The following is a 27,392-nucleotide window of genomic DNA, read 5'->3' on the forward strand; positions in this document are numbered from 1 at the left end:
ACTGTATTGTAAAAGTGGCCATATTTAAAATGAAAAATCAGGAGTATTGGAATGTCCATACAGATCTCCATCACAAATTTTCCTTTAGGAATCGGAGATGTGAAATACATACAAGAATAAGCTGAAGTATATGAACACCTGTTTCTATATATTATGCATTAAAAAGCTGAAGCTAGTGCAATAGAGTGACAAAAGAGTGTTTGTGGTAGGCTAGATCAGAGATAGTTGTTGCAGATAAGAAGCTTTTTAGCAAACTTGTGCCTTTATTTATTCCTAGTGGAAACCTAAAGACCAGAGATTTGAAACACTGAGGAAAGAGTACAGAAAAATATTTTCTATAGTAAGGGCAGATGGCATATTAACTTTACATCCCGTTAGAGCAGTGGTTCTCAACCTGTGGGTCCCCAGGTGTTTTGGCCTACAACTCCCAGAAATCCCAGCCAGTTTACCAGCTGTTAGGATTTCTGGGAGTTGAAGGCCAAAACATCTGGGTACCCACAGGTTGAGAACCACTGCATTAGAGGATGGAAATAGGCTGCCAACATTATAGCTGGAGTAGTTGCAGATGGAAGCTAACGTAAGAATGGCATGGAACCTAGTACTTTTCAATACATTATACACTATTGGGTTTATAAAGGATTTGGTTGTGAAGAACTAGATCAGTGTGGGAGAAACTGCAGATTACATTTCAGGACCTTGAACATAGCCTCCAATACAGAAATGGCAGCAGAGGGCAGGAAAAGACCCAATGCCTGATGCAGAACCACCTTTGCTAGGAAACAGGCTCCCCCATAATGGATTATAAAGTGTATAGTTATGTTGACCCATAATTTAGGATATTAGAGGGGGAGCTTGATCTTAAAAGAGAAACCTTTTACATGATTCAGCTTGCTGCTAGAAATCTTTATCCACCAATGTCACACTGTAATGTACAGAAATAACTTTTTATTTTAAAAACTTGCATTCAAAATTGCTGTTTCAGAGGCAAGATCCAAGTTTAATTCTTTGAACAAAAATCTTTTTTTCCAAAGTTAAAAGAAAATTGCAATAAACTACAATCTAACATAGGCTGTAGTGTTGAAATGCAACTGAACATTTTTACAACATCCAGTGTACTTCCAGTCCATTGGAATAAAGAGGAAACAAAAATTTGGCACCTACCCACTGTATAGCATAGTTTTGGATAGGACATTGAATAAAAACCTGCTTGACCGAGATGCCTTCTTCAAAAAGTCTTAAAACAGAAGAGCTATCCTCTTGACAGCAGAACATAGCCAAATCAAAAAGGTGCCACTGAATGTGAGTGGCAATCCACATCGCTGGAGGATGTGGATGATATTCTAAACACTAAATTTGAAAATGAATAAGGAAAAAACCCTGGTTTATGCACGGTATGTAAAACACTGCTAAATGTAACACATAAACAAACAATAATTTTTCTGTACAAGTGCGGAATGGATAATGCTCAAATGTTACAAAGTGCATACTTCTTGTGAAATCGAGAGGGGGTTTCTTTTAGTTAAAAATATTTCTCAGTCCTTTCTATTCCTTGCACTTAAAAATGCATATGTATCTACTATAAAACACAAAAAATATTTTAAAAACTGATTAGAATTAATGTATTTTGGCCCCTCAGAACAGAACTCAATAGGTATGTATCCACATAATCAAATTTATAAATAGTTGATTCTTCTCTGGATAAAACATTCCCCTTAAAGGGAACAATGTATTTCTATATGTATGCCTGCCGCTCACACACAAGTTTCTTAATTTGACTTTCTGTGTAAGCTAAAGCTAACGTGGGAGGAGAAGCACTATCTGATGGACTGCAACTGCACATGTACTTAAAATGTCTTTCCAGTCTTTCAAAACATGGCAGCAAAATGCTGGTTACAGTTTAAGAGTGTCCACTTTTGACATCGATTTTAGTCCTCTGGAGTCAAATCATTCTTCTTGTGGTTCAGATAAAAAGAAACTACACTTGTGTTTCTATACTGCCTATCAAAAATAGGGGGGGAAGAAAACATGGGTTGTAAGTATAAATATTATAGTTCCAGCTGCTATTGCTTGTACGAGCACAAAAATGCTTTACCTTACCCATTCTTTCATCCTAATTAGATTTCACAATGTCCATGCTATTTTCTGTCACGTTTGTTTTCTCAGACTGCTAGTTTCCAAATACTGGGCATGCTCTTCCTTTTGTGGCTGCTTATCATTTGGAAAACTGAAGGCACCATATGAATGACAATGAGAGTCACTGAAAATATCCACATTTGAACTTTCTGGTACAACTGTTATCAGAGGTTGGCATATTAAAGCTTCTGCTTCTTTATCATTTAGTGGAAAAGTCCGTTGTGCCCACAGAACAGCCTGAAAGGTATAAAGAAGCAAAAGAAGATGTAAGCTATCAATAAATATATATCATCGCTTAGAACAAAGCATGGTAAAGTATGGCCTGCAGGCTGAATGGAACCTTTTTTAAAGGCCCTGCTTCCCATAACTAACTAACTAACTAACTAACTAACTAACTAATTTTTTGTTACTAAATATGTTCTTGTCATACCTTTAGCCACGGACCAGGAGAAACATTTTCTTCAAACAAGAAGTAAACCAAAAATTGGTTTCCAGTTTATTTTGTGGTTTAAGAAAACTTCCCCTGAACAAAAAACATTGCAGAATCCCACTTTAAAGGTTTTAAAATGAAAAAGGTAGAGACATTGTTGGGATGCAGCTCTCAAAGGGCTCCCATTCCCATGTTACAATAACATTTTTTTAAAATCCTATTTAGCAGAAAATAAGCTTTCAGAAGACCGGACCTTGTATAACTATTCCTAAATTACCCTTTTGAGTCCTTATTCTAATAAAAAGGGATATAAATAAGGATGATAACAGTAGCAACGTTATATGAAAACTCTAGGGGGGAACACATATGATGTCTAAGAGGCTTGCCAACAAAGTAGGAGCTGCTGTTCAACAACATCTGAAAAACTGCATTTTCCTCACCCCTAGCCTACGCTATGCCATTCCCTGGTATGAATTAGTATGACACAGTTATTGCGTAACAGCAAAATACTACAGAAACAACACAATGTGCTTCTCAAAAAGTAAAATACAATGTAAGAATTCTGAGTAAGAATGTTTAACAATATATTTACCAGAAGTAGGATTGATCTCTCTTTCTGCTAATACAACAGGACCTTTCAGCAGCCCCACATTAATCAGACCTGGCTATTATTAAATATATAGTCACCGTTGTTTCTTGATTTCCTTCTGAAGATTGTGGTGTCCCCGAGCAGAAATAATTGCATATCTCTGAAGTATTATCAATGGAGCTTTCAGAAAAATTGGGTGTCAAATTGGAGTTGACCTGTTTTTCTTTTAGTGCTGGATCTTGTCCTTCAAAACTTCTACTGTAGGATCTATAATGAAATAAAAGGTTCAACTTCTTCTAAAGAGAACTACTCTGATAAAAATAAGACTGATTTTGTAAAATTCTGAAAAGAACGTTGAACACCCTGAAGAAGTCCTTTAAAAAAGCAAGATCAGGCCACCCATTACACCCAAGGCCTCTTCCACACTGCCCTATATCCCAGGATCTGATCCAAGATTATCTTCTTATCCCAGATTATATGGCAATGGAGATTCATATAATCCAGTTCAAAGCAGATAAGCTGGGGTCAGATCCTAGGATATAGGGCAGTATATCTGCTACCAATTCCATTTCACATTTATTACTGAAGCAGGAAGTAAAACATTTTGAAATTTATCAGAAAAGCTAGTTATAATATCTGAAATCTACCATTATGTCTTATATTTGAAATGCTATAATTACAGATAGCGATACAAAATGAAAGTTTTTTTTTGTTTTTTTTTAAAGGATTTTGTACAAATCCCTTGGAAAAATACATCTGGCGGAGGGGTGGTGGGGTCCAAATGCATCTGGCTGCAATAATGTGCTCAGGGAATGTCGCAAAGCTCCATGCTGTGTTTGAGCCTATTTCCAGGCTGCCTGTCCTGCCCACTGGGCAGAAGGAAAATGCAACATTGTTTGGCCAGGCAACAAGAGATTTGCAACATTCCCCGACTTCCGTATTTGGACTTTTTCCTCCCCTGGTCTGATTTTGTGTAATTCTAGCAGCAAAACCCAGAGTCCTCCCTCTTCCCATGTACCCTGTCAGACTTCAGATGGTGGTGGAGTGACAACTCCTTGAGAAAAATGCATAACTAGCTAGCCCCCTTTGCTAAAAGGAAGAGATAGAGAGTGGGGCAGAAAAAAGTTTCAATTTTTTAGCCTTTCTGATTTTGGGGGTAAGGATACCTAAACTGTATTTTCCAGGTGTGGATTGTTGAATCTGGGGATATGGAGGGCCAACCAGAAAATCACATTGGATGATCTACAAATGCCTAGAGAAACATGCTTTAGAGGGTTGTTGGGTTTGTTTGTTTAGAAAAAGCATTTGCATTTTTATTAATATTCTAGGTTTCTCAATTTTCATGGGAATTCTGTACCCCAGACCCACAAATATGGAGGAACTATTGAAGTTATCTTTAAAGTTCCTCCCTCTTAACTGCTGTTCCTAATATAAGTGTTTTGATATGAGCTTAAGGAAAACTCATGAAGTTGGCAAGACCGGAAATTTACAAAAATGCAAACAAGGGAAGGAAGTCAATGGACCTAACTGGAAATAATTCTGAACTCCTGCCAAGTATGCTAGCATGTGGGGAATATCCTGAGAGTATGTGGTTTGCTCCCCCCATCAACTCAGAGAATAAAAAGCCAAGTTAGGTCTAGACCAGGGGTGTTGAGGGTCACAACAGCCTTATATCTCCCTTCAAAGGGCCATTGAATCAATGGATAAAGAATCCATTGATTCAGATGGCCACTATAATTTACTTAGTGTTTGCTGCTCTTCAGTTTTTAGCCAATTTGGGCCCCCATACGTTATTGAACAACTCCCACCACTTTTAATTATCCACCATGCAGACTGTGGGTAATGGGAATTGCAACCCAATATCATGCGTGACTCTGAGTTGGGGAAAGGTTAAAGGATTTTTAAAGTCAGACATCACAGCCTTGTATTTCAATTCAAACTTCACAATCCTGGCTAAACAGAACAAACTGCAGAATTTCAATAGTTACTGTATCACAGCTCCCAACAATTCTAATCATGATGCCTAATGATGAGGAATATCAGAGTTATAATCCAGCACCTGGAAGGCCACATAAAATGACATGGCCACTCACTACCCCTTTCCACCCAATAATTTTTTCTGAGTCCTCGAGTAAATAGGCATATAAAATGTGTGTAAAAATTTGGTAACAAACCAGCATTTGCAAGGCTTTGCTAAACCAGCATTTGCAAGGTTTGCTAAACAATTTTCCTTTCTGTGGAGCTGAAGCATCTTCTGGAGAGTCCACTGTAAACACTATATGTTGTTGCTAACAGATTTGTGGAAATGGGTCATGTTCATAAACCTTTCACAATTGCCAATTTTTTCATGATCCCAGCATTGAGCTAAAGGGACCCCATTTGAGAATGGGACTGACAGTTTAGGAAGAATTGTTTAAAAATAAATTATGACAAATAGTGAAGTAATAAGCACAAGCAGTGTGCATATATATGCCCTCTACTGAAAATACTGTTCTGTTCTAGAAAGTTCCAAGGATGCTCTGTGTGGAACTGTGTCATTCACTTGTGTGAATCACCAGAGATCACAACAAAGAACTTGGGAGTCTGCTTGTAGAGGGGGAAAAATCCAGCGGCCTGAGAAGACTAATACTGGAAAACATTCAATTTCAACTTGCCTGTTCCTTTTGGGCCAATGGCACTGCTCCCACAGAGACCATCGAGCTCTCTCTTTGTCTTCATATTTTGCATGTCGAACAGCAAAGACATCATCAGACAGATCTTCCACCTAAGTGTTAAAGTTGTCAGATTATAAGAGCAGTAAAACCTTTTAGTCATAAGTATCTGAACATCCTAAAACCATGATGGCGAACCTATGACATGCGTGTCAGCAGTGACATGCTTAGCCATTTTCGATGACACGCGGCCGCATACAGAGAAGTATGGGGCCGCATGCCGAGAAAGACATTTCATCCTCGGCTCCTGCATGGCCAGGTGCAGTGGCTAAGGATTAAAGTTTTTTTCTGTTTCTTTCCCCAATTTTCCCATTTTTTCCATCCTCGCTCCCCAATTTCCAGGGTTTCCCATCTCTAAAGTGAAAAATGTGATGTTTTACGTCATTAGATTAATGGAAATGCAGTTTACCTTTTCTTCATCTTCCTGTAGACATCTCAAAGGCTTGAGTGTAATAGTTCTCCAGCTGTTGATAAGAAAATATTCCTCACTGCAGGATTATCTGAATATAATCCAGTTCTGTTACACTGTGAAAAGTTATTTTGCATAGAAATAACTGCGCACTGATTCATTTAGCATATGAATAAATAAATTCTTCTTGGTCAAAGTAATTTCATTCAAATTCTGGGCTGCTAGCTGGCAAAAGATATTTTCAGAGCTCTCCAACACTACCACAATGCACATGCTGGTAACTTCCCATCTATATTGCTGAAATAATGTTTTCATTTATTCAGTGATTGTCAATGAAAAAATGAAAAATAATATGCATACACACACAAAACATGTCTTATAGCAAAGGTTCTCAACTGTGGACCCCAAGTGTTTTGGCCTACAACTCCCAGAAATCTCAGCCAGTTTACCAGCTGTTAGGATTTCTAGGAGTTAAATTCCAAAACATCTGGGGACCCAAAGGTTGAGAACTACTATCTTATAGGGAGTATGTTTGGAAGCTGCAAAACCGGAAACAAAACTGCTCTTGAGAACAATATATAAAAAACACAGGACAGTGGTTTTATCCTAGATGCCTATTATATCCTCCAGGTTAAGTAATGATGTTTAAATGACAGCCAAAATTGATGCGTAGAAGTTACTGGTCTAGGACCTCAAAAACTTCCTTTATAAACTTCCTTAAGATGTAAGATCTATTGAGGGAATTCACCACTGACTGTCACCTCTGGGAGGAATACATAATATGGAGATACTTTGTTTATGACCTGCTCTTCTGTAGACTCCTAAAGACCTGGTTGGTACTGATGTTGGTCTCATGTCAGCATTAAGATCTAAACATTAGGATCTGACAAATCCAACATGGATTTGATTAATTCATGGCTGTAGAGTAACACAGAAAAACCAGGAGTGCTGTTATTGCATAAAGACTTGGCACTCTTGAAATCTGAGATATTCTGATAAGGATGAGAAATTTGTGCCAAATAACTCTTTCCTTCCCAGGGCACATCTACACAGGCACTTAGCATAAAGGGCCAGCAAATCAACTCCTTGAAAGCTAAACAACACAGAGAGCTAATCTAGGTTAACACAGACTAAAGCTGTTTAACACAGTCTTGAATTACATTAACCAAAGTTGCAGGTTTCTTGAATTCTTCCCCAGAATCCAGAGCAAACTGTCACAACTTTACCCAGCCATCCTGCGTTCCCCAAGCTCAACCTCCTGCATTTGGCACACCAGCCAACCATTGCTCCAGGCCTTGACTGACTAGCACGACCCATGTTGGGCCTACTGGCTACTGTGACAAAGAGAACGAGAGGGACAAAAAGAGAGGCTGTCCAGTGCTGCCAAATTGGATTCAGTGTTGCTGTATAGCCAGGACTATTGCCCACCTCTGCAGTGGCTGGGTGGCTGTCAGTCAAAACCATCTTGGGACTGATGTGGCATTTGCTATACCTTATTGGCCCGAGGACAAATGGTCAGTATAAGCACTATCTCCATTTCTCTTCAGTTCTGTATTTAATTTTGATAGTAACCATTGAAAAAATAGTTTTAAGCTATTTTGAGAAGGAACTGAAAATAAATGACACGTACCTTGGAGTAAGAATTTCTTTATACTGCAGTTTCTCCAACTTAGATGGCGCAACCAGTGACATAGGGATGACAATATTGTCTATATCATAGGAGCTCTCACTTCTTAGTCTCCGTCTAGAATTAAGCTATTTAAAAATAATTATATCATGTATCTATTGACATTAAATGGTTACAACAGTCAATTAACCTCAGTGCACAGAACTATAACATCAACTATAGCACTCAAGATGAGCACTAACGAAGTGCTGCTTTTCTGTTATCATTTCCCCTTTTAAGCTTAAAGTTTTTCCTCACTGTTTCTGCAACATAGTCCTACCATTGGTTCTCAAATTTGATCACCCCTGTGTTTTGAACCTCACCTTCTGGGATTTTTGACCACTAGCCATGCTGCCTGGGACTTCAGAGAGCTGAATTCCATAGTATCTTATCAATGTTTGGGAACACTGTCCTAGACTACTTGGGCCCATATTTGGAAGACCAGTACAGGGCATGGACTGATAAGAGAATAAATGTTCAGAACTATTATTCAAGCAGCAAACATGGAATTGGAGGGATTGTGATTCTACTACAGGTCAATCCATTTTGTGCTTATGCATCTTATCTTGAAATGGGATTGGAAATAAAAGAAAAATCACTTCCTCTTGCATTGCATCAGATAATAGCTGAATGTAATTTTAAAAACAGACTGGCGCTTAATCAAAGCTATGCTAGTGATGGTTTTGATAATATTTGATAATATGCTTATGGTGTTCTTGATAATATTAATTGACCGATGTCACAATCACAGGTGGAATTTTGCCAAATACAAATGTACATCTTACAATGAGGGATAATCACAAAACATACTGAACTGAAGTAATGATATGATAGTGCTTGCTTCAGCAGTATATACACTAAAACTGAAATTATGGTGCAATATGTGAATACCAAGTGCTGTAGGCTATATTTTAGAGAAAGGATTGGCCAAACCACATCTGAGTAGTCCTTGTCTAAGAAAACACTATGAAATTAATTGAGTCACCATAAATTGACTTGAGAGCACATACACACACACAAAGTAAGCTTGATTAATAAACCAAAACAATACACAGAAATTTGAGTTCTTGCTCTAATTTTTTTAAAAACCTGAATTACTCTGAAGCTTGTCCTGACAGAACAATGCCAGTGCCATAAAACATGGGGTTGAATATGTAATTAGAAGTATAAACATAAATGTATATACCATATTTGCCAGACTAAATTTCATTTTGACTAACTTTGTTGTAACTACTGAACACAGGAAAGCAGCACTAACAAGTATTTAGAAGAATAAATCTTTAATAATAGTAAATGCATGAGTGTGACTAGAATAGGAATCAAACTACAACGCAAATTCTAATGCAGCTACTGCTAGTTTTGCCTTTAAAAAAAAAAAACTGAAAATGGCCAATATATTAAAAGGTATACATAAAGGGAAAGGAAAAAAAATAGGAAGAAAGCAAAAAAAGTTGAAAGAAAAAAAGAAAGAAAAGATACAGGAGGAAAGGGATGTTCCATTTTTAATTCAGCAGTAATTTAAACATACAATCAGTTTATACCTCTCTTTTATTATAACTACTATCCTCTCTAAAATCTATCTACCAATGATCATAATCAAATCCAAAATATTTTTTACAAAGAAGTAAAAAGGAATTAGTAATTTGTAGTAGTCATACTATTAGTCTTATTGTTCTTTATTAGCTAACATAATTAACCCAAGGTTTCTAAATCCTTTTTTTCAGGTATAGATTTTTTTAACTTAATACCTCTTCCAATTCTACTGTTCCAGGAGATATACAAAGCAAATACAATTAATCTTTTCATATATCTGATTTATCATTTATATATGGGTTGTAAATCAGGTTGCAAATCTCCCTGCTAATTTGTTTTACCATACCTGGGATGAGGTAATGTGACTTGATCTAGACAGCATGTCACCAATGGCTGAGCCTGTAAAATTATTATGGGATTGCTGTTCTTCATGCTGAAAAGAAAATGCTTCAAATCTATTCTTACTTTGTCCTGTCATAAAAAAAGAACAAGATTCCATTATCTATTAATAAAAAGGCAATGCAATTAATTCTGCATATATGCTCGAATGCTGACTTTAGTAAGTTCAATGCCCCATGGGATAATGGATAAATGGATTTGGAAGGCATAGTAATTATCAGAATTCTTCATGAGAATCTTTATAAAAGGATTAATCCAGGAATGTTTCAACAGTATTCCATGATTTCCGATTCTGTATCAGAACTTCAAGAGCCCAACAAAATATTTCTTCTGAGTATGTTATTTGATTTTAGTTTACTGAAAACTTGTATCTCAAACATACTACAGAAGGGGGGGGGGGGGGCACACCTCTCTCTTGCTTCTGGAGTCACAATGGCTAAAATATATACCAACTGCTACACTACAGAAGTTCATTAAGGTTTGCATCAGATCCCTAATCCAGGGTGTTGTGTGGTTTCTGTGCTGTATGGCCATGTTCTAGGAGCATTTTCTCCTGACATTTCACCTGCATCTGCAACTGGCATCTTCAGAGGATCCCTAATCCCTAATCATGAGTTCAGCAGACTCCAATGAAATACAAATTGCATAAATGATATCAGATACTGACTCTAAAATGCACTTTAGGGTAAAACAAAAGTCCTGCCGTATATTATCATTTAAGCTGCACATGGAAAATGGCACTATCCATAAATGACAGTAAACTTCTGAGGAACAAATGACATGTGGACTGCTGTCATCATTCATCATCGTGTGCATAGTGAAAGGAAAGCACAAAAAAAAAGTGTAGGTGCAGGTAGGGTTTCCTAACTGGAATAGAAAGTATTGCTTAAAAACTTACAATACAATCTATAACTTATCCTATCAGTAAGATCAATGAACTTTTTATTCATTTCTTTAATCATGAGACATTTTAACCCAACTTACCTGTCACCGTTTCACTTAAATGTCTTTTCTTCCTTCCGTCAGTCATCTGTTCAGATATTTCTGACAAAGCTTGATATCTGGAAGTGGAATCATATCCACAGTTCCACTGTTGAGGAGGAGTTTTATACTGAAAATATTCTACAACAGAATAAACATAACTTTACCAGTTATCCTTCCTGTTTAAATTATACAGGAAGTTAACATGTTCTAGTAACACATATTAAGGAAACTTCAAACCATCTAAAATTGGAAAGACAAATGAAGTGGACAGTGAATAGATTTAATCTTTTCTAGCTATAGACACCAATCTGGAAATAAGTCTTAATGAGCTCAGTGGGTCATTCATTAAAAGATATTAGGATAATAGAAGATAGCCTAATCAAGAAATGCTAATTTTTCCCCTTCCTTTTCAATCACAATTCAGTTTTTGTTCTCGTATTTCAAGCAGATATCTACAGATGAACAAGCCCTTTTCAACCAAAGTTTCGTGATGACCATTCTCAACAAAGCCATATAAAATGTAAATAAATTAAAAATCTCTGGATGACATACCATTTGAAGGAGACATTTTAAATTCGAAACCAAGGGCAGAAGTCTCCAAAGGATCACCTTTGATCTCACACTTCTTGAGCAATCTCCTAAAATGTACATGAAGAGGAGTATCTGAAAAATACGGATGGGTAATATGAAAATAAACAACTTTAAAACTAAGAATAGATTACATATACATTGTATATATGTTACCACCACATAACTGTACTTATTTCCCGGAGTTAATTTGAAGACTAATCTATTTTCAAATGTGAGTTATCCAGAATCTTGTAGGGGGAAAAATTAACTGGGATCTAAACAAGAATGTCAATGATATATGCACAATTAATCTTTTCCAAACCATTCCAACCATAGGAATCATGGCAACTGTAGCAGTGGACAGCTCAGTTTGCAGTGAATGTTTAACCTGAAATTGAATTTGCTCTTCCCTTTGATACTTCAGTTCATCTTCTTCAGTGTCAGAAATAATAAAAAAAAATGCCTTTGGAATGGAATATACTGTAGTTGGAACACCTTTATTTGTTAAAGAATATGTACCATAATTTCCCACCTTGTCACACTCTTGGTGATACAACAGACACATATATAGAATTAATTCACTAACAAAACTCCATGATCAACATACCATATTTTTACTATCTCCCATCTTTTTCCCCTCTTCCTTTGTTTTCCTTTGCAGAAGCGACTTGCAGTTTCTCAAGTCGCTTCTGACACAATAATAAAAAATAAAACTGTGAAAATGAAATAAAGTATCATTTTAAAAAGAAATAAAAATAACTTCTATTTTAAGTAATTATCCCTCCATTTTTACAAGTCAATTTTATGTTATCATATTACTGTGATTCATACTACTGCTAACAGTACCAAAGTACACCACTCCATTAGTGGCAGACATTTTCACTTGTTTACACAACCATATACAGGTAAACTGGGACTCTGTTTTGCTTGGACTTTATTTACTGCTTATTTGATTCTGGAGTCAATTCAAGTACTGCTTCAAGTGCCAAAATAGGTTTAGGATATTTCCAGCATCTGATCACAGTTCACATGCATCAGAAGAATTACTCTATATCCCACCAACAGGTTCTGTTACCTGAGAATACAGGAAATAATATTTTCTGAAATACCATGTGTGGTATTATAAAAAATTTATAAAAATTATTGCATTAGCAGCACCCTAATGATGGAAAACATTCCTGATCACACAGCATCATCCCAGATTCACTTCAAATCAGTCTGCACAAGTTTCTATGCACGAGAGAAATGGATTTTTAGGTTACAGAAAGCACCTTCTTCCGGTGTTGGCAATGACGCAATAAATCAAAAGCAGACCTGTAGCCAGTTCATAAGAATGCTTATTGTGGGTGTCACTTCCCCCTGCTTCACTTTCCTGTCTCCAAATTGCTCTCCATTCCACTTCCAGCAAGTAGCTAGAGAGGACCTCCAGCCATAAAGCCATTATTTCCCACTTTTGCCCCATTCACTACCTTTTAAAAAAAATCAACTGCATTTGAAGAACTGTTACACTACATATATGATTACAAAGAAATGTTTACCTGTAGGAAATGATAAGATAGGATGGAATGAAGCATCCACTTCTAACATGAATTGTTTTTGCGTGTTCAGGCTCAATTCATAACTATCCCACGTGGAGGCTGAATTCACGTCTTCTGTGTTAAACAATCTGTCTTCCAGCTGCATGGTCTGTAAGATTACACAGAAAAGTTATCGTTTATTCATATTCTACAACAAATGTTGCTAACAAAGTGAAGCTTAATCCAGACAAAACAACACAATATCGCTTAAATAAAAAGGTACTTTTGGGATGGAGTTGTACTTCCATCCAAAAATCAGGCTTATAGGTTAGATGGACAAACTTTTCTCCAGGACAGTAAAATAATAGCTAGCTATGGCTAGTAGTTGTTTTCACAGCTTTAATTCTCTCCTCTATTTTCCTAGAAAATTATACCCTTCTCTAGGTTTGATGACTCTCCAATCAGTTACATCTAGACTGGGTAACTAAAACAGACCATACGGAGCTGCCTTTGAAGCCTGTTTCCAAGACTCAAATAATGCAGAGCGAAGCACCAAAGTCCATTTTCTAAAGCATGTCATGTCATCGCTATGTTAATTACTCAGACTCTCCATGTGTCTTCAGGGCAGTTCAGGACTGCTGGTGATTACCTCTAAAGGACAGTATATTCATATTTGAATACTCTCAAAGCCATCTCTTTCTGTGTGAAATTGCTGAGGTAATTGGCAGATGACTTTGATCACATCCATAGTGGGGACATTAGTAAAACAGTTCCACAGTAGTACCTTGGTGGTAGAACTCACTGCCCCAGGTAATCCACTTGGACTGTATTTTGGTGGTGCTTCAATAACTGAACATGTTGATGTTCTAAACCAGGGGTCCTCAAACTTTTTAAACAGAGGGCCAGGTCACGGTCCCTCAAACTGTTGGAGGGCCGAATTATAATTTGAAAAAATAAAAAACTAAATTCCTATGCACACTGCACATATCTTATTTGTAGAGCAAAAGACACTTAAAAACAACACAATTAAAATGAAGAACAATTTTAACAAATATAAACTTACTAGTATTTCAATGGGAAGTGTGGGCCTGCTTTTGGCTGATGAGATAGGATTGTTGTTGTTGCTATATGCTTTCAAGTCGTTTCAGACTTAGGTAGACCCTGAGTGAGGGCCGGGTAAATGACCTTGGAGGGCCATATCCAGCCCTCGGGCCTTAGCTTGAGGACCCCTGTTCTAGATGTTTACAGCTTGACCAGGGCATGATTTGCTTGTCTTTACTCACTGAGTTGTAAGCCCATGTAAAGTAGAAAATCAGGACATAAGATGTTTACAATAAAGTTTACATAAAAAAGGGAAACCAGAAAGGAACCCTTATGTGTGTTGTAATGAGGCAGAAATGTAACTAAAGTTTCTAGTTCATTTGGTCAAGGGAACAACACATGAATTGTGAATGCTTTCACCTGAGCTCCCAAAGCATCTTTTATACAATTACTTCTGAAAAGCAGACAAGCTGGATGTAATACCACTCTCCTGCTCTTGTAGGTGGCCTGACAGATTTATCCGCAATGAATTAATCCCCTTAAAATCCATCTGAGCTTCATCTTGACTACAGAAGGGATTCTCCAATTTTCCTTATTAAAAATTTCATTCTTTAAATATTTATGATAAAAATCCAAATAAGAGTTATGCCATTTACTATTAAAAGGGAACATTCATTTTACAAAATACAAATGTAATTAAGCTTATCATCAATGTGAATTTCATTCTTTTTAAAGCCTCTAATACATCCTTCAGTCAAATATGTAATACATTTCAATATATTGGGGAAAATGCTTTGGGTGGGGGGAATCAATAGGATTCAACTTGAGAATGCATGAAGAAGAAGAAGAAAAATGATAGGAGAAAAGGTATTTTTTTAGAGAAGAGAATTCGACCAAGTCTTTACTAACTTGCTATCATGATCCAATCTGCAGGTAAAAAAAAAAACTATCTCAAAAAAACAAAACAAAACCTGCTGCAATATGGGGATTTATCCATGTTATGAAATCTATATAAAGTGTTCTCTGTTTACATTTGTTTTCATTAAAGAACATACAGCTGCACTGGAAGACCACAGATCTCTCTCATTGTAAACAATTTATTGCTAATATAAATATGTGGTTAGTTAAAGCATTTTTGGAGCTCACTGCTCAGTCACTTGTAAGTGACATCCTAGAATCAAACTGTCTCTTATGAAAGATTTGACATTTTCCAAAGTTCCCACGGAAGTAAAATAGGACATTTCACTAAAAAGTTTACTTGGAATAAAACTTCAACTTGAAATGTAAACCATGCCTTACAAAAAAGTTTTTTTTTCCAGCTAGTCGTGCAAAAAAGCACAAATGGATTCTCTCCGTGACTAGATGTTTAACAACAAAGACATATTTTAATGCAAAACATATTTTGAGATAGAGAAACCTTGATGCGCAGAGGACAAAGCTTCAATAGTCTATTGAAAAATATATATTTTAAATGAAACAATACACTCTACAACATAATAGCAACACTGAGCCCCTCTCTCTCAATAGTCAAATATATGCCTTGAATCAACAATACCAAATACAAAAGGCCATTCAATAAATGTAATACATGTTTTCTGAGATATAGACAAGTAAAATAGATGTAGTTATCTGACAATTCCAGATATTATTTACATGGAAAAACATTAAAACCTTTGAAATGCATTTATCAGAGTGTTAATTCAGAAAAGATGGAAGGTATTGTGAGTAGAGAAACTGACCCCACTGGACAAATTTTAGATGAAGTTGCACTCCTTCCAAGGAGCAGTTTGGGAGGTCTCCTGGACTCAGTGCTAAATAGAGAGGCTCAGGTGGTAGACCTTTTCTTGGTTTGTCAAAGCTGTAATGTTCAATGTTGTAGGTTTGGTTTTTTTTGGGGGGGGGGTTGTCATGTCAGGAGTGACCTAGTGTGAGAGAATTGGCCGTCTGCAAGGATGTTGCCCAGGGGACGCCCGGATGATTTTGATGTTTTTATCATCCTTGTGAGAGGCTTCTCTCATGTCCCCGCATGGGGAGCTGGAGTCGATAGAGGGAGCTCATCCGCCTCTCCCTGGATTTGAACCTGTGACCTGTCGGTCTTCAGTCCTACTAGCACAGGGGTTTAACCCACTGCGCCACCGGGGGCTCCTGTAGTGCTATCTCATATAAAAATTGTTCAAGAGATGAATACAGTTGGGGATGAAGTAGTGGTTTCACACAGCATTCATACTGGGTCAGATTATTAAAAGAAAAAATACTAAGTTTTTAAAATGCTATCATTTTGTCTCTTCCACTAAATAATATTCTTAAGGTCCTAAGAATACAGCTTATAATATTCAGAATTACAGAATTTGAAACAATCAGATATAATTTAGCCAGCAGCTCTTTGAAGATGCTACTTTGTATTCTTATAGATTTTTTGTTGGCAGAAAGTTAACACTAGACACTTTCTTACCTTTTTTTCTCACGCAAAAGTATGTATGGAAAAAGCATGAGAGCATGAACCAATTGGCCTTTCTAATGAGCCTGAGAGATTGTTAAAGAAGTGAAGACATTCTAATGTGCTGTACATAAAAGGACTCCACAGTCACCTACACATCCACAAAAATACTGATCCTGGAAGACTATCCTACTCGGCCAACAAGGGATCGCCTAAGACAACTGGTGACATCCCAGTCAAAAAGCTTAAAGATTTTTTAAACTCTCCTAATTATTTGACAACTAATTTTAGCTTGATATTGATAGAACTATCAACAAGATGGTACATTTCATACCAATCTTATTTTGATATTGATTCAAGAGCTTAAGGTATAACTTGCAAAACATTGCATTTCCTGCACTAAAAACATGACCCCTCCATGTCCCCAAACACAATACAGGTTGAGCATCTCTTATACAGAATTCCAAAATCCTCTAAAATCCAAAACTACATGGGTGGGTGAAACAGTGAGAAGTTTGTTTTGTGATGGTTAAAAGCACAAAACTATTATTAACATTTTGTATAACATTACCTTCAGACTATATATTAAAGTGCTTATGAAACATGACTGAATTATGTGTTCAGACGGGTCCCATCTCCAAAATGTGGTTTGGCCCCAGAACCTCATAATGGATACCAAAAAGCATGAATGTCGAAGACCCATTATATAACAATGGTGTAGCAAAACGGCACCCTTTATATAGAATGACAAGATCAATTATTGCTTTTTGGATTGTTTTAAAAAAAATTGAGCCATGAGTAGTTGAATCCGTGGATATAGACTCTGGATATGAATGCCAACTGAATGCAAATAAAGGTATTCCAATTCTTTTTTTAAAAAAAAAAATCAAAAATTAAAAACACTTTTGGTCCCAAGCATTTTGGATAAAGAACACACAAAATGTAGTACTGAAATAGAGGATAAACTTCTCAGCATGTTGAACATACATTATGAAGCATACTTCATTTTGTAAAGGTTTTGTCTATGTAAAAGATTCAGGTTTATTTATTTACTTAAGGAAAAATGGATTTTTGCTTTGTATTTAATGCAATTCAAGGTCTTCAGAACTTGCTCATGCTGAGGTGAATGCTAATTTAACACAGATTATCGTAAGGCACTACTAAGACCATGAAGCTTTACTGGAACAGCACAAATATGGAAAAAGTTAAGTATTTCAATTTCCTGTAAACTGAGCACTGCAGCTGTGTAAGCTTTTTCAGCTAAAACCCATATTCCCCAAAACAAACGAAAAACAGATTCATATGGTAACATGTTTCTATAGAGTGCAGTGTTCCAATAAAATATTTATAGTTTCTCCTTTCCCATAGCGTTGCTTCAAGGGAAAGGCAATACTAGGACAAAGGTATGAAGTTCAGGAGTTCTCTTTCCATTGGTAAGATGGTTTTGTGTGTGCGTATGTCTTGCAAAGGAATACAATCCAACCCTATCTAAGCATTTGGATGACTTGACTGACTAAGGCATAACATCAAAACCTACTAAGCACTTGAAAGGTTTAGTTAAATATACACTGTTTTACATTTTTGCTGGGAAGGAGTGTGTTTCTCTGTAGCACAGAAGTAGAAAATATTGTGAGTCCCAGATGTTGATGTATTATAACTGTCCTCATCCCTCAATCACTAACTTTGCAAGCTGGAGCACATGACAACTGCAATGTAGTACCATGTGGGCAGACACTGAGCTGCCTACTTCTGTTATATGGTAAGTCTTTTAGAATAAGCCCTCCAGGCCATTTCCTGTTGTAAAAAGAGGCCTAAAACTACTCAGGAGGGTCCAGACACAGAGTGCCCCTCAAACACCTTAACCGAGTGTTTGGGAGCAATACAGGGCTACTTTTTTTTAAACGCAGGAGATATACAAGTTCTCCTCACGGGGCTGCTGCAATCTCCCAATTCCCAATTCCTACCCACTTCTTTTCTGGACAATACATTTTTTTTCATTCCTTTAAACAGAAAGTTTGTGAACAGTCATTTACACTACCTTTCTTTTTGTGTGTCCACATTGACATACTAGCATGGAATTGTATACTCTAATGTCACCTCAAGCACCAATTGTTCCCCAAGCTTGATGTTTCAAAGCCCCATCTACACTGCCATATAATGCAGTTTTAGAATGCAGTTCAACTGCATTGAACTGGATTATATGAGTACTGTATGCACTATCATATAATGCAGTTCAGTGCAGTTAAACTGCAGTATATAGTATGTTGTTGTTCATTCATTCAGTCGTTTCCGACGCTTTGTGACCTCATGGACCAGCCCACACCAGAGCTCCCTATTGGCCATAGCCACACCCAGGTCCTTCAAGGTCAAGCCAATCACTTCAAGGATCACATCCATCCATCTTGCACTTGGTCGGCCCCTCTTCCTTTTTCCTTCCATTTTCCCCAACATCATTGTTTTCTCTAAGCCTTCCTTTCTTCTCATGATGTGGCCAAAGCACTTCAACTTTATCTCTAATATCCTTTCCTCCAATGAGCAGCCGGGCTTTATTTCCTGAAGTATGGACTGGTTGGATCTATACTATATTATATAGTATAGATGGGGCCAAAGACTATATAAGGGCACCTTTCAATATGGTATTTGAACTCAAACTTTTAAGTGCTGACTATGTTCCTTAAAGAGTAGCAAAGGTTGCACAGAAGCCTGGCAAGGGAGGCAAATATGCTATCAGAACAGAATGTGAAAAGAAGACATTTTATCTGAAAATATGTCTATCATCACATTTTTCCATCTTTAGTATTTCCAACTTAGCTCTGAAGTCATGCATCCTACAAATGTTTCAGTGGGAAATACTGCCATATCCTCTAGAGTGCATCTGGGGTTATTCTGGAGCAAAAGAAATGGGAGGTATTTGAAAAAGAGCTCTGAGGAGTTGCATGTAGCACTTAGTCCACTGCTATCCTTAAGGAATGCTTCCTAAGTCTCAGGTGCTGGCATTTAACAGCAAAGAAAATGCAATTTATAATTTCCAGTCTTTGCTTTACCTGATTTATTTATTACTAGGAAGAACAAAATTCCATACAGTACTTATGATCCAACATCACAGCTAGTTATTAAAATGAAAGTAACAATGTCCAACCTGGGCAACTTATGAAATCCTGCTAAGCTTTTGTGGCCAGCCTTATATTTGACCAGCTTATTCAAGACTTGCCTTCTTGAAACAGGGAATACTCATATTTTGGTGAAAACAACATAATTACTATGCTTAATCAACAAACACAGTATCTTAGTATAGTTTTGTATATAAACAAAGAAACACACTTGCACCTGTTGGTTCAAACGGAAAGTGGTACTCATTTTATAGAGTTTTCTCCTCTGAAAACTCTGAAGTGGTCTAGTGCGAGCAGATGTGGTCATCACAGAAGGTGTTCTCAGCTTTGTCTTGTCTTTCCTTCTTTTCTTCAGATGCTGTTGATCAATCAACCAGGTACTAGAAGATGAAATTTCTTCATTGTGCTCAGGATCTCTGAAACATGTCAAATAATTATGTTAGATTGATTAGAGAGTTTAAGGGATGAACTGGATATTGCACAAAATTATATTATTTAAGCTCTGTTCCATAACCAAATTTAAGATCAGCTGCACTCAGTAATGAACTTCCATGAAGCATATTTTTGCTGGTCCAGACATATTTAATTTTTATCAGATCAAAAAGTCATTTTAATTTCTTAATTCTAAAACTTTCAAAATGTTTTCCATTATTTATGTAAGAAAAAAATGAACTCCCAGTATTCACAGGGGTACTACTTCCAAGTAATCAAATGGGAACAGAGATGAAAACATCCAAAGAAATTTTGAAGCCGGAAGAAATTATGTGTGCAAGTTTTGGGGGTGGCGCAATAACAGGTTGTTTACCTATCATTGTGGTTTGCTGAATGGTGTTCTGTGAACTCACACAAATAGAGTTTGTACCTGCACAGAGCCCTGCTTTTAATATTCTAATAGCTTTTTGGTGGGAATCCTCCTTTGATCCACATTCACACCTATTCCAGAGCACCAAGCATACTCCTTAGTTCTAAGGAGACTTCACATCTATAATTCTGCACATGCATTTGCCTATGGAAAATTACCACTAGCAAAATGTGAATTGATCTTCTATTTTTTTTAAAAAAAAATAATAACATACATGTATATGCGTTCAGTGTATAAAATGTAAAGGGTTATGGTTATTATGGCCATAGCCTGTAAAGACTGAAGAATTCATATATATCTCCTTTAGATATTTCTGTCTACGTTTAATCACCTACTGTAGTCATCATAAATGACATTCTGATTTTACAATACATAGTTAAAGTCTGATACCTCCCTCCCCCCCCCCCCCCTTCTCACACACACAAAACAAATGAAATAGCATATTTATTTTTGGTCAAAGTAATGATGTCAATTTATAATACATGCCCCCGAATGCTAAAACTACAATACTATCTGGAAGTACTTGAAAGCACAGCCTACCTTAAATTGATGCCATTGACCAGCTCTTTCTGCTTATAAGATTTTGGGGAGTGTGGGGAGGATGTAGGAGATAGAGTTAGGGGAGTGATGAGACTGCTGATTATTTCACTCAGCTGAGCACTCTGAAACAAACCATAAAGAAAATGAAAACCCTTATATTTAAAGTGCAGCACATATCATATCATAAACATATCATAAACTTGTGAACTATAAATAAATCTTCCTATTTGAACTGCCACATTCTCTGCTGAAGTTATTATGTATTCAAAACAAACAAAACAAGTAACTCTAATGAAACAGAGAAGAGCCAAGGAAACCAATTTTTTAAAATTCTAAATATCATTTTATGAAATAAAATACAGTTGTGTCAAGTCTTTCTGCCTCTCTCCAAAGACAAAACATGATTTCTGAAACACAATTCAAATTTTACACAAAATACACAGAATGTTTTCTCAAAGGGTAAAACTATCTATTAACACTGGCAGAACAGGCTAGCCACATACAGCAGTACCCAGCTCTGACAGTGGGCACTTTGGACTTGGCAGATCATTCAATGCTCAACAGGATTCAAGAGGTAAATTGATGGGATTGGGAAGATTAAAACTAGGAAAAATGGGATAAGTTTAAATAGAAGAGGAGAGGAGAAGGTGAAGAAAGTGGAGACTGGAAGGAGAACAGTGTTAAGAAAACAAAGAATACTAGAAATTTTGATAGCATTGAAAGCAGAAGGAATATACCAGGGGTCCTCAAAACTTTTTAAACAGAGGGCCAGGTCACAGTCCCTCAAACTGTTGGAGGGCTGGATTATATTTTGGAAAAAAAAATGAATGAATTCCTATGCACACTGCACATATCTTATTTGTAGTGCAAACAACACTTTAAAACAATACAATAATTAAAACAAAGAACAATTTTAACAAATATAAACTTATTAGTATTTCAGTGGGAAGTGTGGGCCTGCTTTTGGCTTATGAGATAGGATTGTTGTTGTGTGCTTTGAAGTAGTCTCAGACTTAGGTTGACCCTGAGCGAGGGCCGGGTAAATGACCTTGGAGGGCCGTATCCGGCCCCCGGGCCTTAGTTTGAGGACCCCTGGCATATACAATAGATTATTCTTCATGCCAACTTTTTCCCACCTGGATCTCTTTCACATACAATTAACAACAGGAGTTGGTAGTGTATAAGGTGGGGGACAGTCTCAAGACCCCTACATCAACCTCAAGGAGGTGCTCAGGGGGAACAAGCAGAAAAGAGGCTTACAGCTACTACGGAAGGCTTAGAAAGTCAGCATAGTTCCTCTACCTGAAATGGAGGAACTCATTTCATGAGGAGCAAAATAAATCAGAGGCATCCTGGCATTTTATTTTCCTTTTAGGCAAGGAGCAAGATGGATTTGTGATGTGCTCTCCATCCCACTAAATCTCAACAAGGGATGGCATAGCATGAGGTACAGTTACATTAAGCAAAAGATTTACCATATAATCCTAACTCCTTTGTTTTAACTACTATTCTACCAGCAGTGGTATCCACAGGATACTCCACTTCACCTGTGAAAAGTTCCTTGAGAATTAATATATCACAGGCAACTATCTCCAAGATAACCGCCCTGAGTCCCCCTGGGGAGAGAGGGCAAGTTATAAATAAATAAAAAAAAATCATAATTATATTGGAAAAGGACTAAATTACACAAGGAGTTTCACCAGGACAAATCTTTAATCTATCTCAGCACTGGTCTAAATGTAACATAATATATAATAATAATAAATCTTTATTTGAATCCTGCTGTTCTCCCTAAACAGAATACAAAGTGGCTCACAACATTTTAAAAATAATACAAATTAACCATACATGTAACAACAACCTATAAAACCAACTTTACAATAAAACATAAATAAACATTTTAAAATCACTTAAACTGATTTATTGCATTTGAGAAATACAATAAAGCTTAGTGCTTCAAAGATACCAAATAGACAATTTCTTCATTTCCACAATCCACACTGATTGTAGTTACGGAAACAAACCAAAATATTTCTAGGGATATCACTTAATTATACATCATTTGTAATCATTCTGCAACACATCTAATTCTCTTTGATGTTTACTCTTACTTGTTTTTCTATGTTACGAAGAAGCAGAGTTGGACTGCTGGGTGACGTTTCAAAATCATGTTCCGGCCAGGCATCCTGTCTCTCATGGGAAGCTTGAGAAGTCCCAGTGGCATTTAATACAGTTTCTTGATCTGCCTGTTGTTTTCGCTTCTTCAGAGCATCTTTTGAAACGGAAAATTCTTCTAAGACTACCATTCCCTAGACAACAGCAATTGAACAAGTGTTGTATAACAATTTTATGGTGACTTTAATCCCTAGATTACAAGTGCTCAAATGATCTGAAATATTTTGATTAGTGACTTAGAGTTCTGAGAATATTCAAGCTTTATACAGACAATACGGAAGAATGGGACATTCTGTCCATGATCACCGCTCAAGCTCTCCATTAATTCTTTAATCATGGTTCAATATTATGCATGTTCATACTGGGTAGTGTCAAGGATGATTCTAATTCTTTGACAAAGATATTGTGTATATGTGAGGGGAGGGAGTAAGTCCTCAATCATATGTTTTTCTTTTTAAGATGAAGAAAATATTAGTTTTTCTCATTTCTTTAAACAACACCATGTAACATGATTTTGTTCCTGGGTTATAAATGTCATTTCCTAATTGGTTTGATCATAAAAACATAGGAAAAAGTTATTAAACTTTTGTTTTTGCGGGACATCCTGCAGGACATTTTGCTATAGTTTTTCAATGAATATCTCATAGAATCTCAACCAATTCAGCATAATTTGTGGCAGCCACAAAAATGAAACAGATAAAATATGGTACCTGTCCTTAGGCCTACACATTACTGAACCAAACAATCTATCCCTGTATATACTGACTCAGATATCAGTTTTACTGACTTCAGTGACACTTACTCCTAAGGCATTTTGGAATACCCAAGTTGGGGAAATAGTAGGGATAAATGAATATATGAAAACAACAATGTAATAAAATGTATGCAAGATGTTAGTATCTGAATTTGGAAATATAGGCTGAAACATTGGCTGTTCTAAATTAACAAATGCCTAAAATATCTCATTCACTTTATGAGAAAGCATTTCATAGAGGTTCTAACTTTTTTCCATATTAGACTTTGGAAAATGGAGAAAGGAATTTCCCTTCAGCATTTTTCTATTTATAGTTAAGTTGCAATGACAACAGGCCACAAAGATAATTGTTAGAAAGAAGAACTCAAAACTATATATACCCTCTTTCAATATTCCATCTTGAAATTTTGCCACTGTAGAGCTTTACAAACTATGCACAGAAAGGCATTAATATAGAAATCCTTATCATTGCATAATGTGTACATAACCACCAAGAGAGCTGGGATATATTTATTTTTTCTTGCAGAAATGAGATACAGGCAACTTAAACTGTGGGATTATATTCAACTTTCAGACAAATATGACTGTTCCTTGTTCTTTGAAAAAGGAGACTCATAGAATAGTTTGGTTCTTATTTCTGAACCTTCCATAAATACTGTGAATACACTCCCCGCCTTTTCAAATCTAAGTCAAGATACCATGCTCTCAGCATCTTGATAGACTGGAAAGATTTGCAGAGGGAGAAAACTACACCACACAACTCCTTACCTGGGGCATACCAGTACAGTACAAACCCATGATTTCTCACAGAAGTAACATATATTAAGTCTGGTAAACTGGTATCAAAGACAGTAAGCTTCATGTTTCCCTATACAGTCAGTATTGGAAAGTCCATAATCTATTGGAAATTCCAGCGCACCATAACCTTATTGCAAAGGTAAAAATGATGTCACCTCCGTTTGGCAAAATGTGAATCTCTATGAACATAGAGACCATTTGAAAACCACAAGTCAATAATGGTGTGACCTTGTTAGAAGTCAAACCTTAAGACAAGTGATATTTATACAGTATTAATGCAATAGCACCACTGCTGTTAAACTAAGGAACCATGCCTTTAAACAGCCAAGGATAAAGACAGGCAACTATAAAACTCTGGTTAGCAGAGGATGGTTGTTTGAAGTAGAATTTGCAGTTACCCAAAAGATATAAACTCCCTTAAAACATGCATTCAAGAGACAATACAAAGTAGTCTTCTTTGAAAAATAACATATCTTGTTTACTAAAAACTTGTATATATTCAATATATAGGCACATAGTCTTTAAAATGTCTTTAAGCATATCTGTACTCACTAAAGTCTATGAGCACACATCCACCTCCAATGAAGTGGTGAACAGACTTACTACATCGAAGTCCATGAACACACACCTACTTCACTGAAGTCCAAAAACAAACCGAATACAAAATGGAGTCCTGTGTTTGCACATGTTCAGTACAATCACATTCAGTACAATCACATCTATAACTCCTCCCACATTAAAGAGGTAAGTCAAACTGGCAAATCAACATACAGATAGACTGCAGGCTAACAATTGTATATACATTAACCAACAATCAGTGGAGGCTTGGAAGGTTGCTATTTTCAACAGGCAGACTCCATGTTATGAATAAGATAGGTTTATGTTTGTTTTAAGTTGAATTTGTTTCTATGTCAGTGAACAGGTACATTCTTTAAGTGTAACTCCAGCCATATATTTAACATATATATAACATATATAACATAAGGATTGGTGATAAAGCTTCAGTTGAGACACTTTTTCCCCATGAACACTTGTAACTGTTACAGGAGTGAATTTCCCTTCTGAGGGGTAGATTTCTCTCACTTCCTGTTGCCTGACCGCCATTTTTAACTAGGAGTCATTTGTAACTTGGATGTTTGCAACTCAGGGACTGCCTGCATACAATCTAGTACGTAACTGCCAACCAACTTTTTAATTTATCTTGGTTAATATTATATCATTCTTGGCTAGGAAGAACTCAAATACAGAAAAAACATGTATAAATCTTGGTAATTTATGCAAGCCTTTTTCTCTGCCCACTAACCATACCTTGGTGGCACGGATCTGCTTGTGAAGGTCAGTGAGTTGTTGAATTTTGTACTCTAGCTCTGAGATCTGGGCTTGAAGCCATGTCCAGCGACAGCCAACTTTGGCCCTCTCTACCAGCCATTTGCAGTCACATCTATAGTTATTGGGAAGAAAAGAGAACATTGGTTAGCCAACGAAAGATGATCTTCATTTCAGGAAGTTATTTAAATCTTCCACACAAACAGAGTAAAAGGTTCCACAAGTCTGTAAGCCATTTATAATGCTTCTGCATTGAGACAATTAAGTCTCAATACATCTTTTGGTTTTTAAAGAGGCCAAAAGACTCTTATGTGCACGGATTTCTGGTAACAGAATAACACTGTTAGTTCTCCAGGGTTTAAATATCCAAGATGCCATATGCTTCAAAAGCATCCCAACTGCTGCCAAAAGTCTCCAATGATTTCTACATCGCGTTCTGATGAGTGGCAAATTCTTCACTAGCAACATGTCTTCCTAGCATAAAACACATCCAATTGATTTGTTTAATGTCTAGCATAACAGCCCATATCATTGTTCCATTTTTAAGACTGTGTAATCCAATTGGTAAAATAAGTGCTATGTTTAAAAACCTTAAGAGGACAGATCACTGTTTGTTAAGGAATCAAATTCTGGAGTGAAGTAGAAAAGTAGAAAAAACATCTGTTTGTTTAAAAATTAAAAATTAAAAATTCAGTGTTCATCTAGCTAAAGGGAAGAAAAATCACAGAATCATCTCATGTTGATAATATGAAAAGAAGTATAATTGAATATATATGTAACTAGATAACAAATAAAGTACATTAACATCTTGTTAACTGTGACACTTTTTTAATACAGTGCTTCTCAAGTTATTTAATGTGAGGGGCTAGCAATAAGTGGTTTCCAAAGTGCCAGGGACTGCCACTGCATTTGAGTCTAATTGTTCTTACTTTCCTGGAAATCTGCTACAGAAAAGCAGCCAATGGCTCAGGGACTGGCACCAATCCATGGAACACCACTTTGAGTAGTACTGCTTTAACAGAAATTGGTGATCCCCTACAAGAATACTTAGACCCATTAAAAACATTCACCCACAAATGAAAACCATCTTGTTTTTCATAAACCCTGTTTGTTTGTGGGTTTATGAAAACCCATAAACAAACTAACAAGTAACCAACTTTATAAACAACTGTATAAACATTTGTTTATTAAACAAATGAGAACTATATCAACACAGCAGTTTACTACTGAAATAACCCGACAAGTATGGAACATCAACTAGCCTCAGGGAAGTAGCCTGACTGAAGAATAGACTGGACATGAACACTTCATGAAATATAGAAAATGCATTTGGCCTCTGGCCTAACACTGCTCGCATCTCACATATTTCTTAAACCCCATATCCTTATTAGCACAAATAAGCAAAGAA

General features: G+C 36.5%; 1 protein-coding gene across 3 annotated transcripts in view; it reads right to left on the minus strand.

Moving 5' to 3' along the window:
• Positions 1-930: 930 nt before the first annotated feature.
• The window catches only part of KANSL1L (KAT8 regulatory NSL complex subunit 1 like), a 39,559-nt gene continuing 13,097 nt past the window's right edge, over positions 931-27,392 (minus strand). For 2 of the 3 annotated variants that reach the window (XM_067470326.1, XM_067470327.1), the window contains exons 3-15: positions 25,967-26,099; positions 23,043-23,240; positions 20,932-21,053; positions 19,741-19,945; positions 12,963-13,110; positions 11,407-11,517; positions 10,855-10,992; positions 9,818-9,942; positions 7,903-8,027; positions 6,273-6,327; positions 5,807-5,916; positions 3,251-3,419; positions 931-2,370 (exon numbers count right to left, since the gene is read on the minus strand). In XM_067470326.1, the coding sequence (XP_067326427.1) occupies positions 2,146-2,370; positions 3,251-3,419; positions 5,807-5,916; positions 6,273-6,327; positions 7,903-8,027; positions 9,818-9,942; positions 10,855-10,992; positions 11,407-11,517; positions 12,963-13,110; positions 19,741-19,945; positions 20,932-21,053; positions 23,043-23,240; positions 25,967-26,099 (1,864 nt within the window). In that variant the 3' untranslated portion in view covers positions 931-2,145. The remainder of the gene's footprint in view (positions 2,371-3,250; positions 3,420-5,806; positions 5,917-6,272; positions 6,328-7,902; positions 8,028-9,817; positions 9,943-10,854; positions 10,993-11,406; positions 11,518-12,962; positions 13,111-19,740; positions 19,946-20,931; positions 21,054-23,042; positions 23,241-25,966; positions 26,100-27,392) is intronic. The other variant, XM_067470332.1, reaches the window with a different exon arrangement.

This window comes from Anolis sagrei, chromosome 1, assembly GCF_037176765.1.
Source record: "Anolis sagrei isolate rAnoSag1 chromosome 1, rAnoSag1.mat, whole genome shotgun sequence".
In the NCBI taxonomy this organism is placed as follows: Eukaryota; Metazoa; Chordata; class Lepidosauria; order Squamata; family Dactyloidae; genus Anolis; species Anolis sagrei.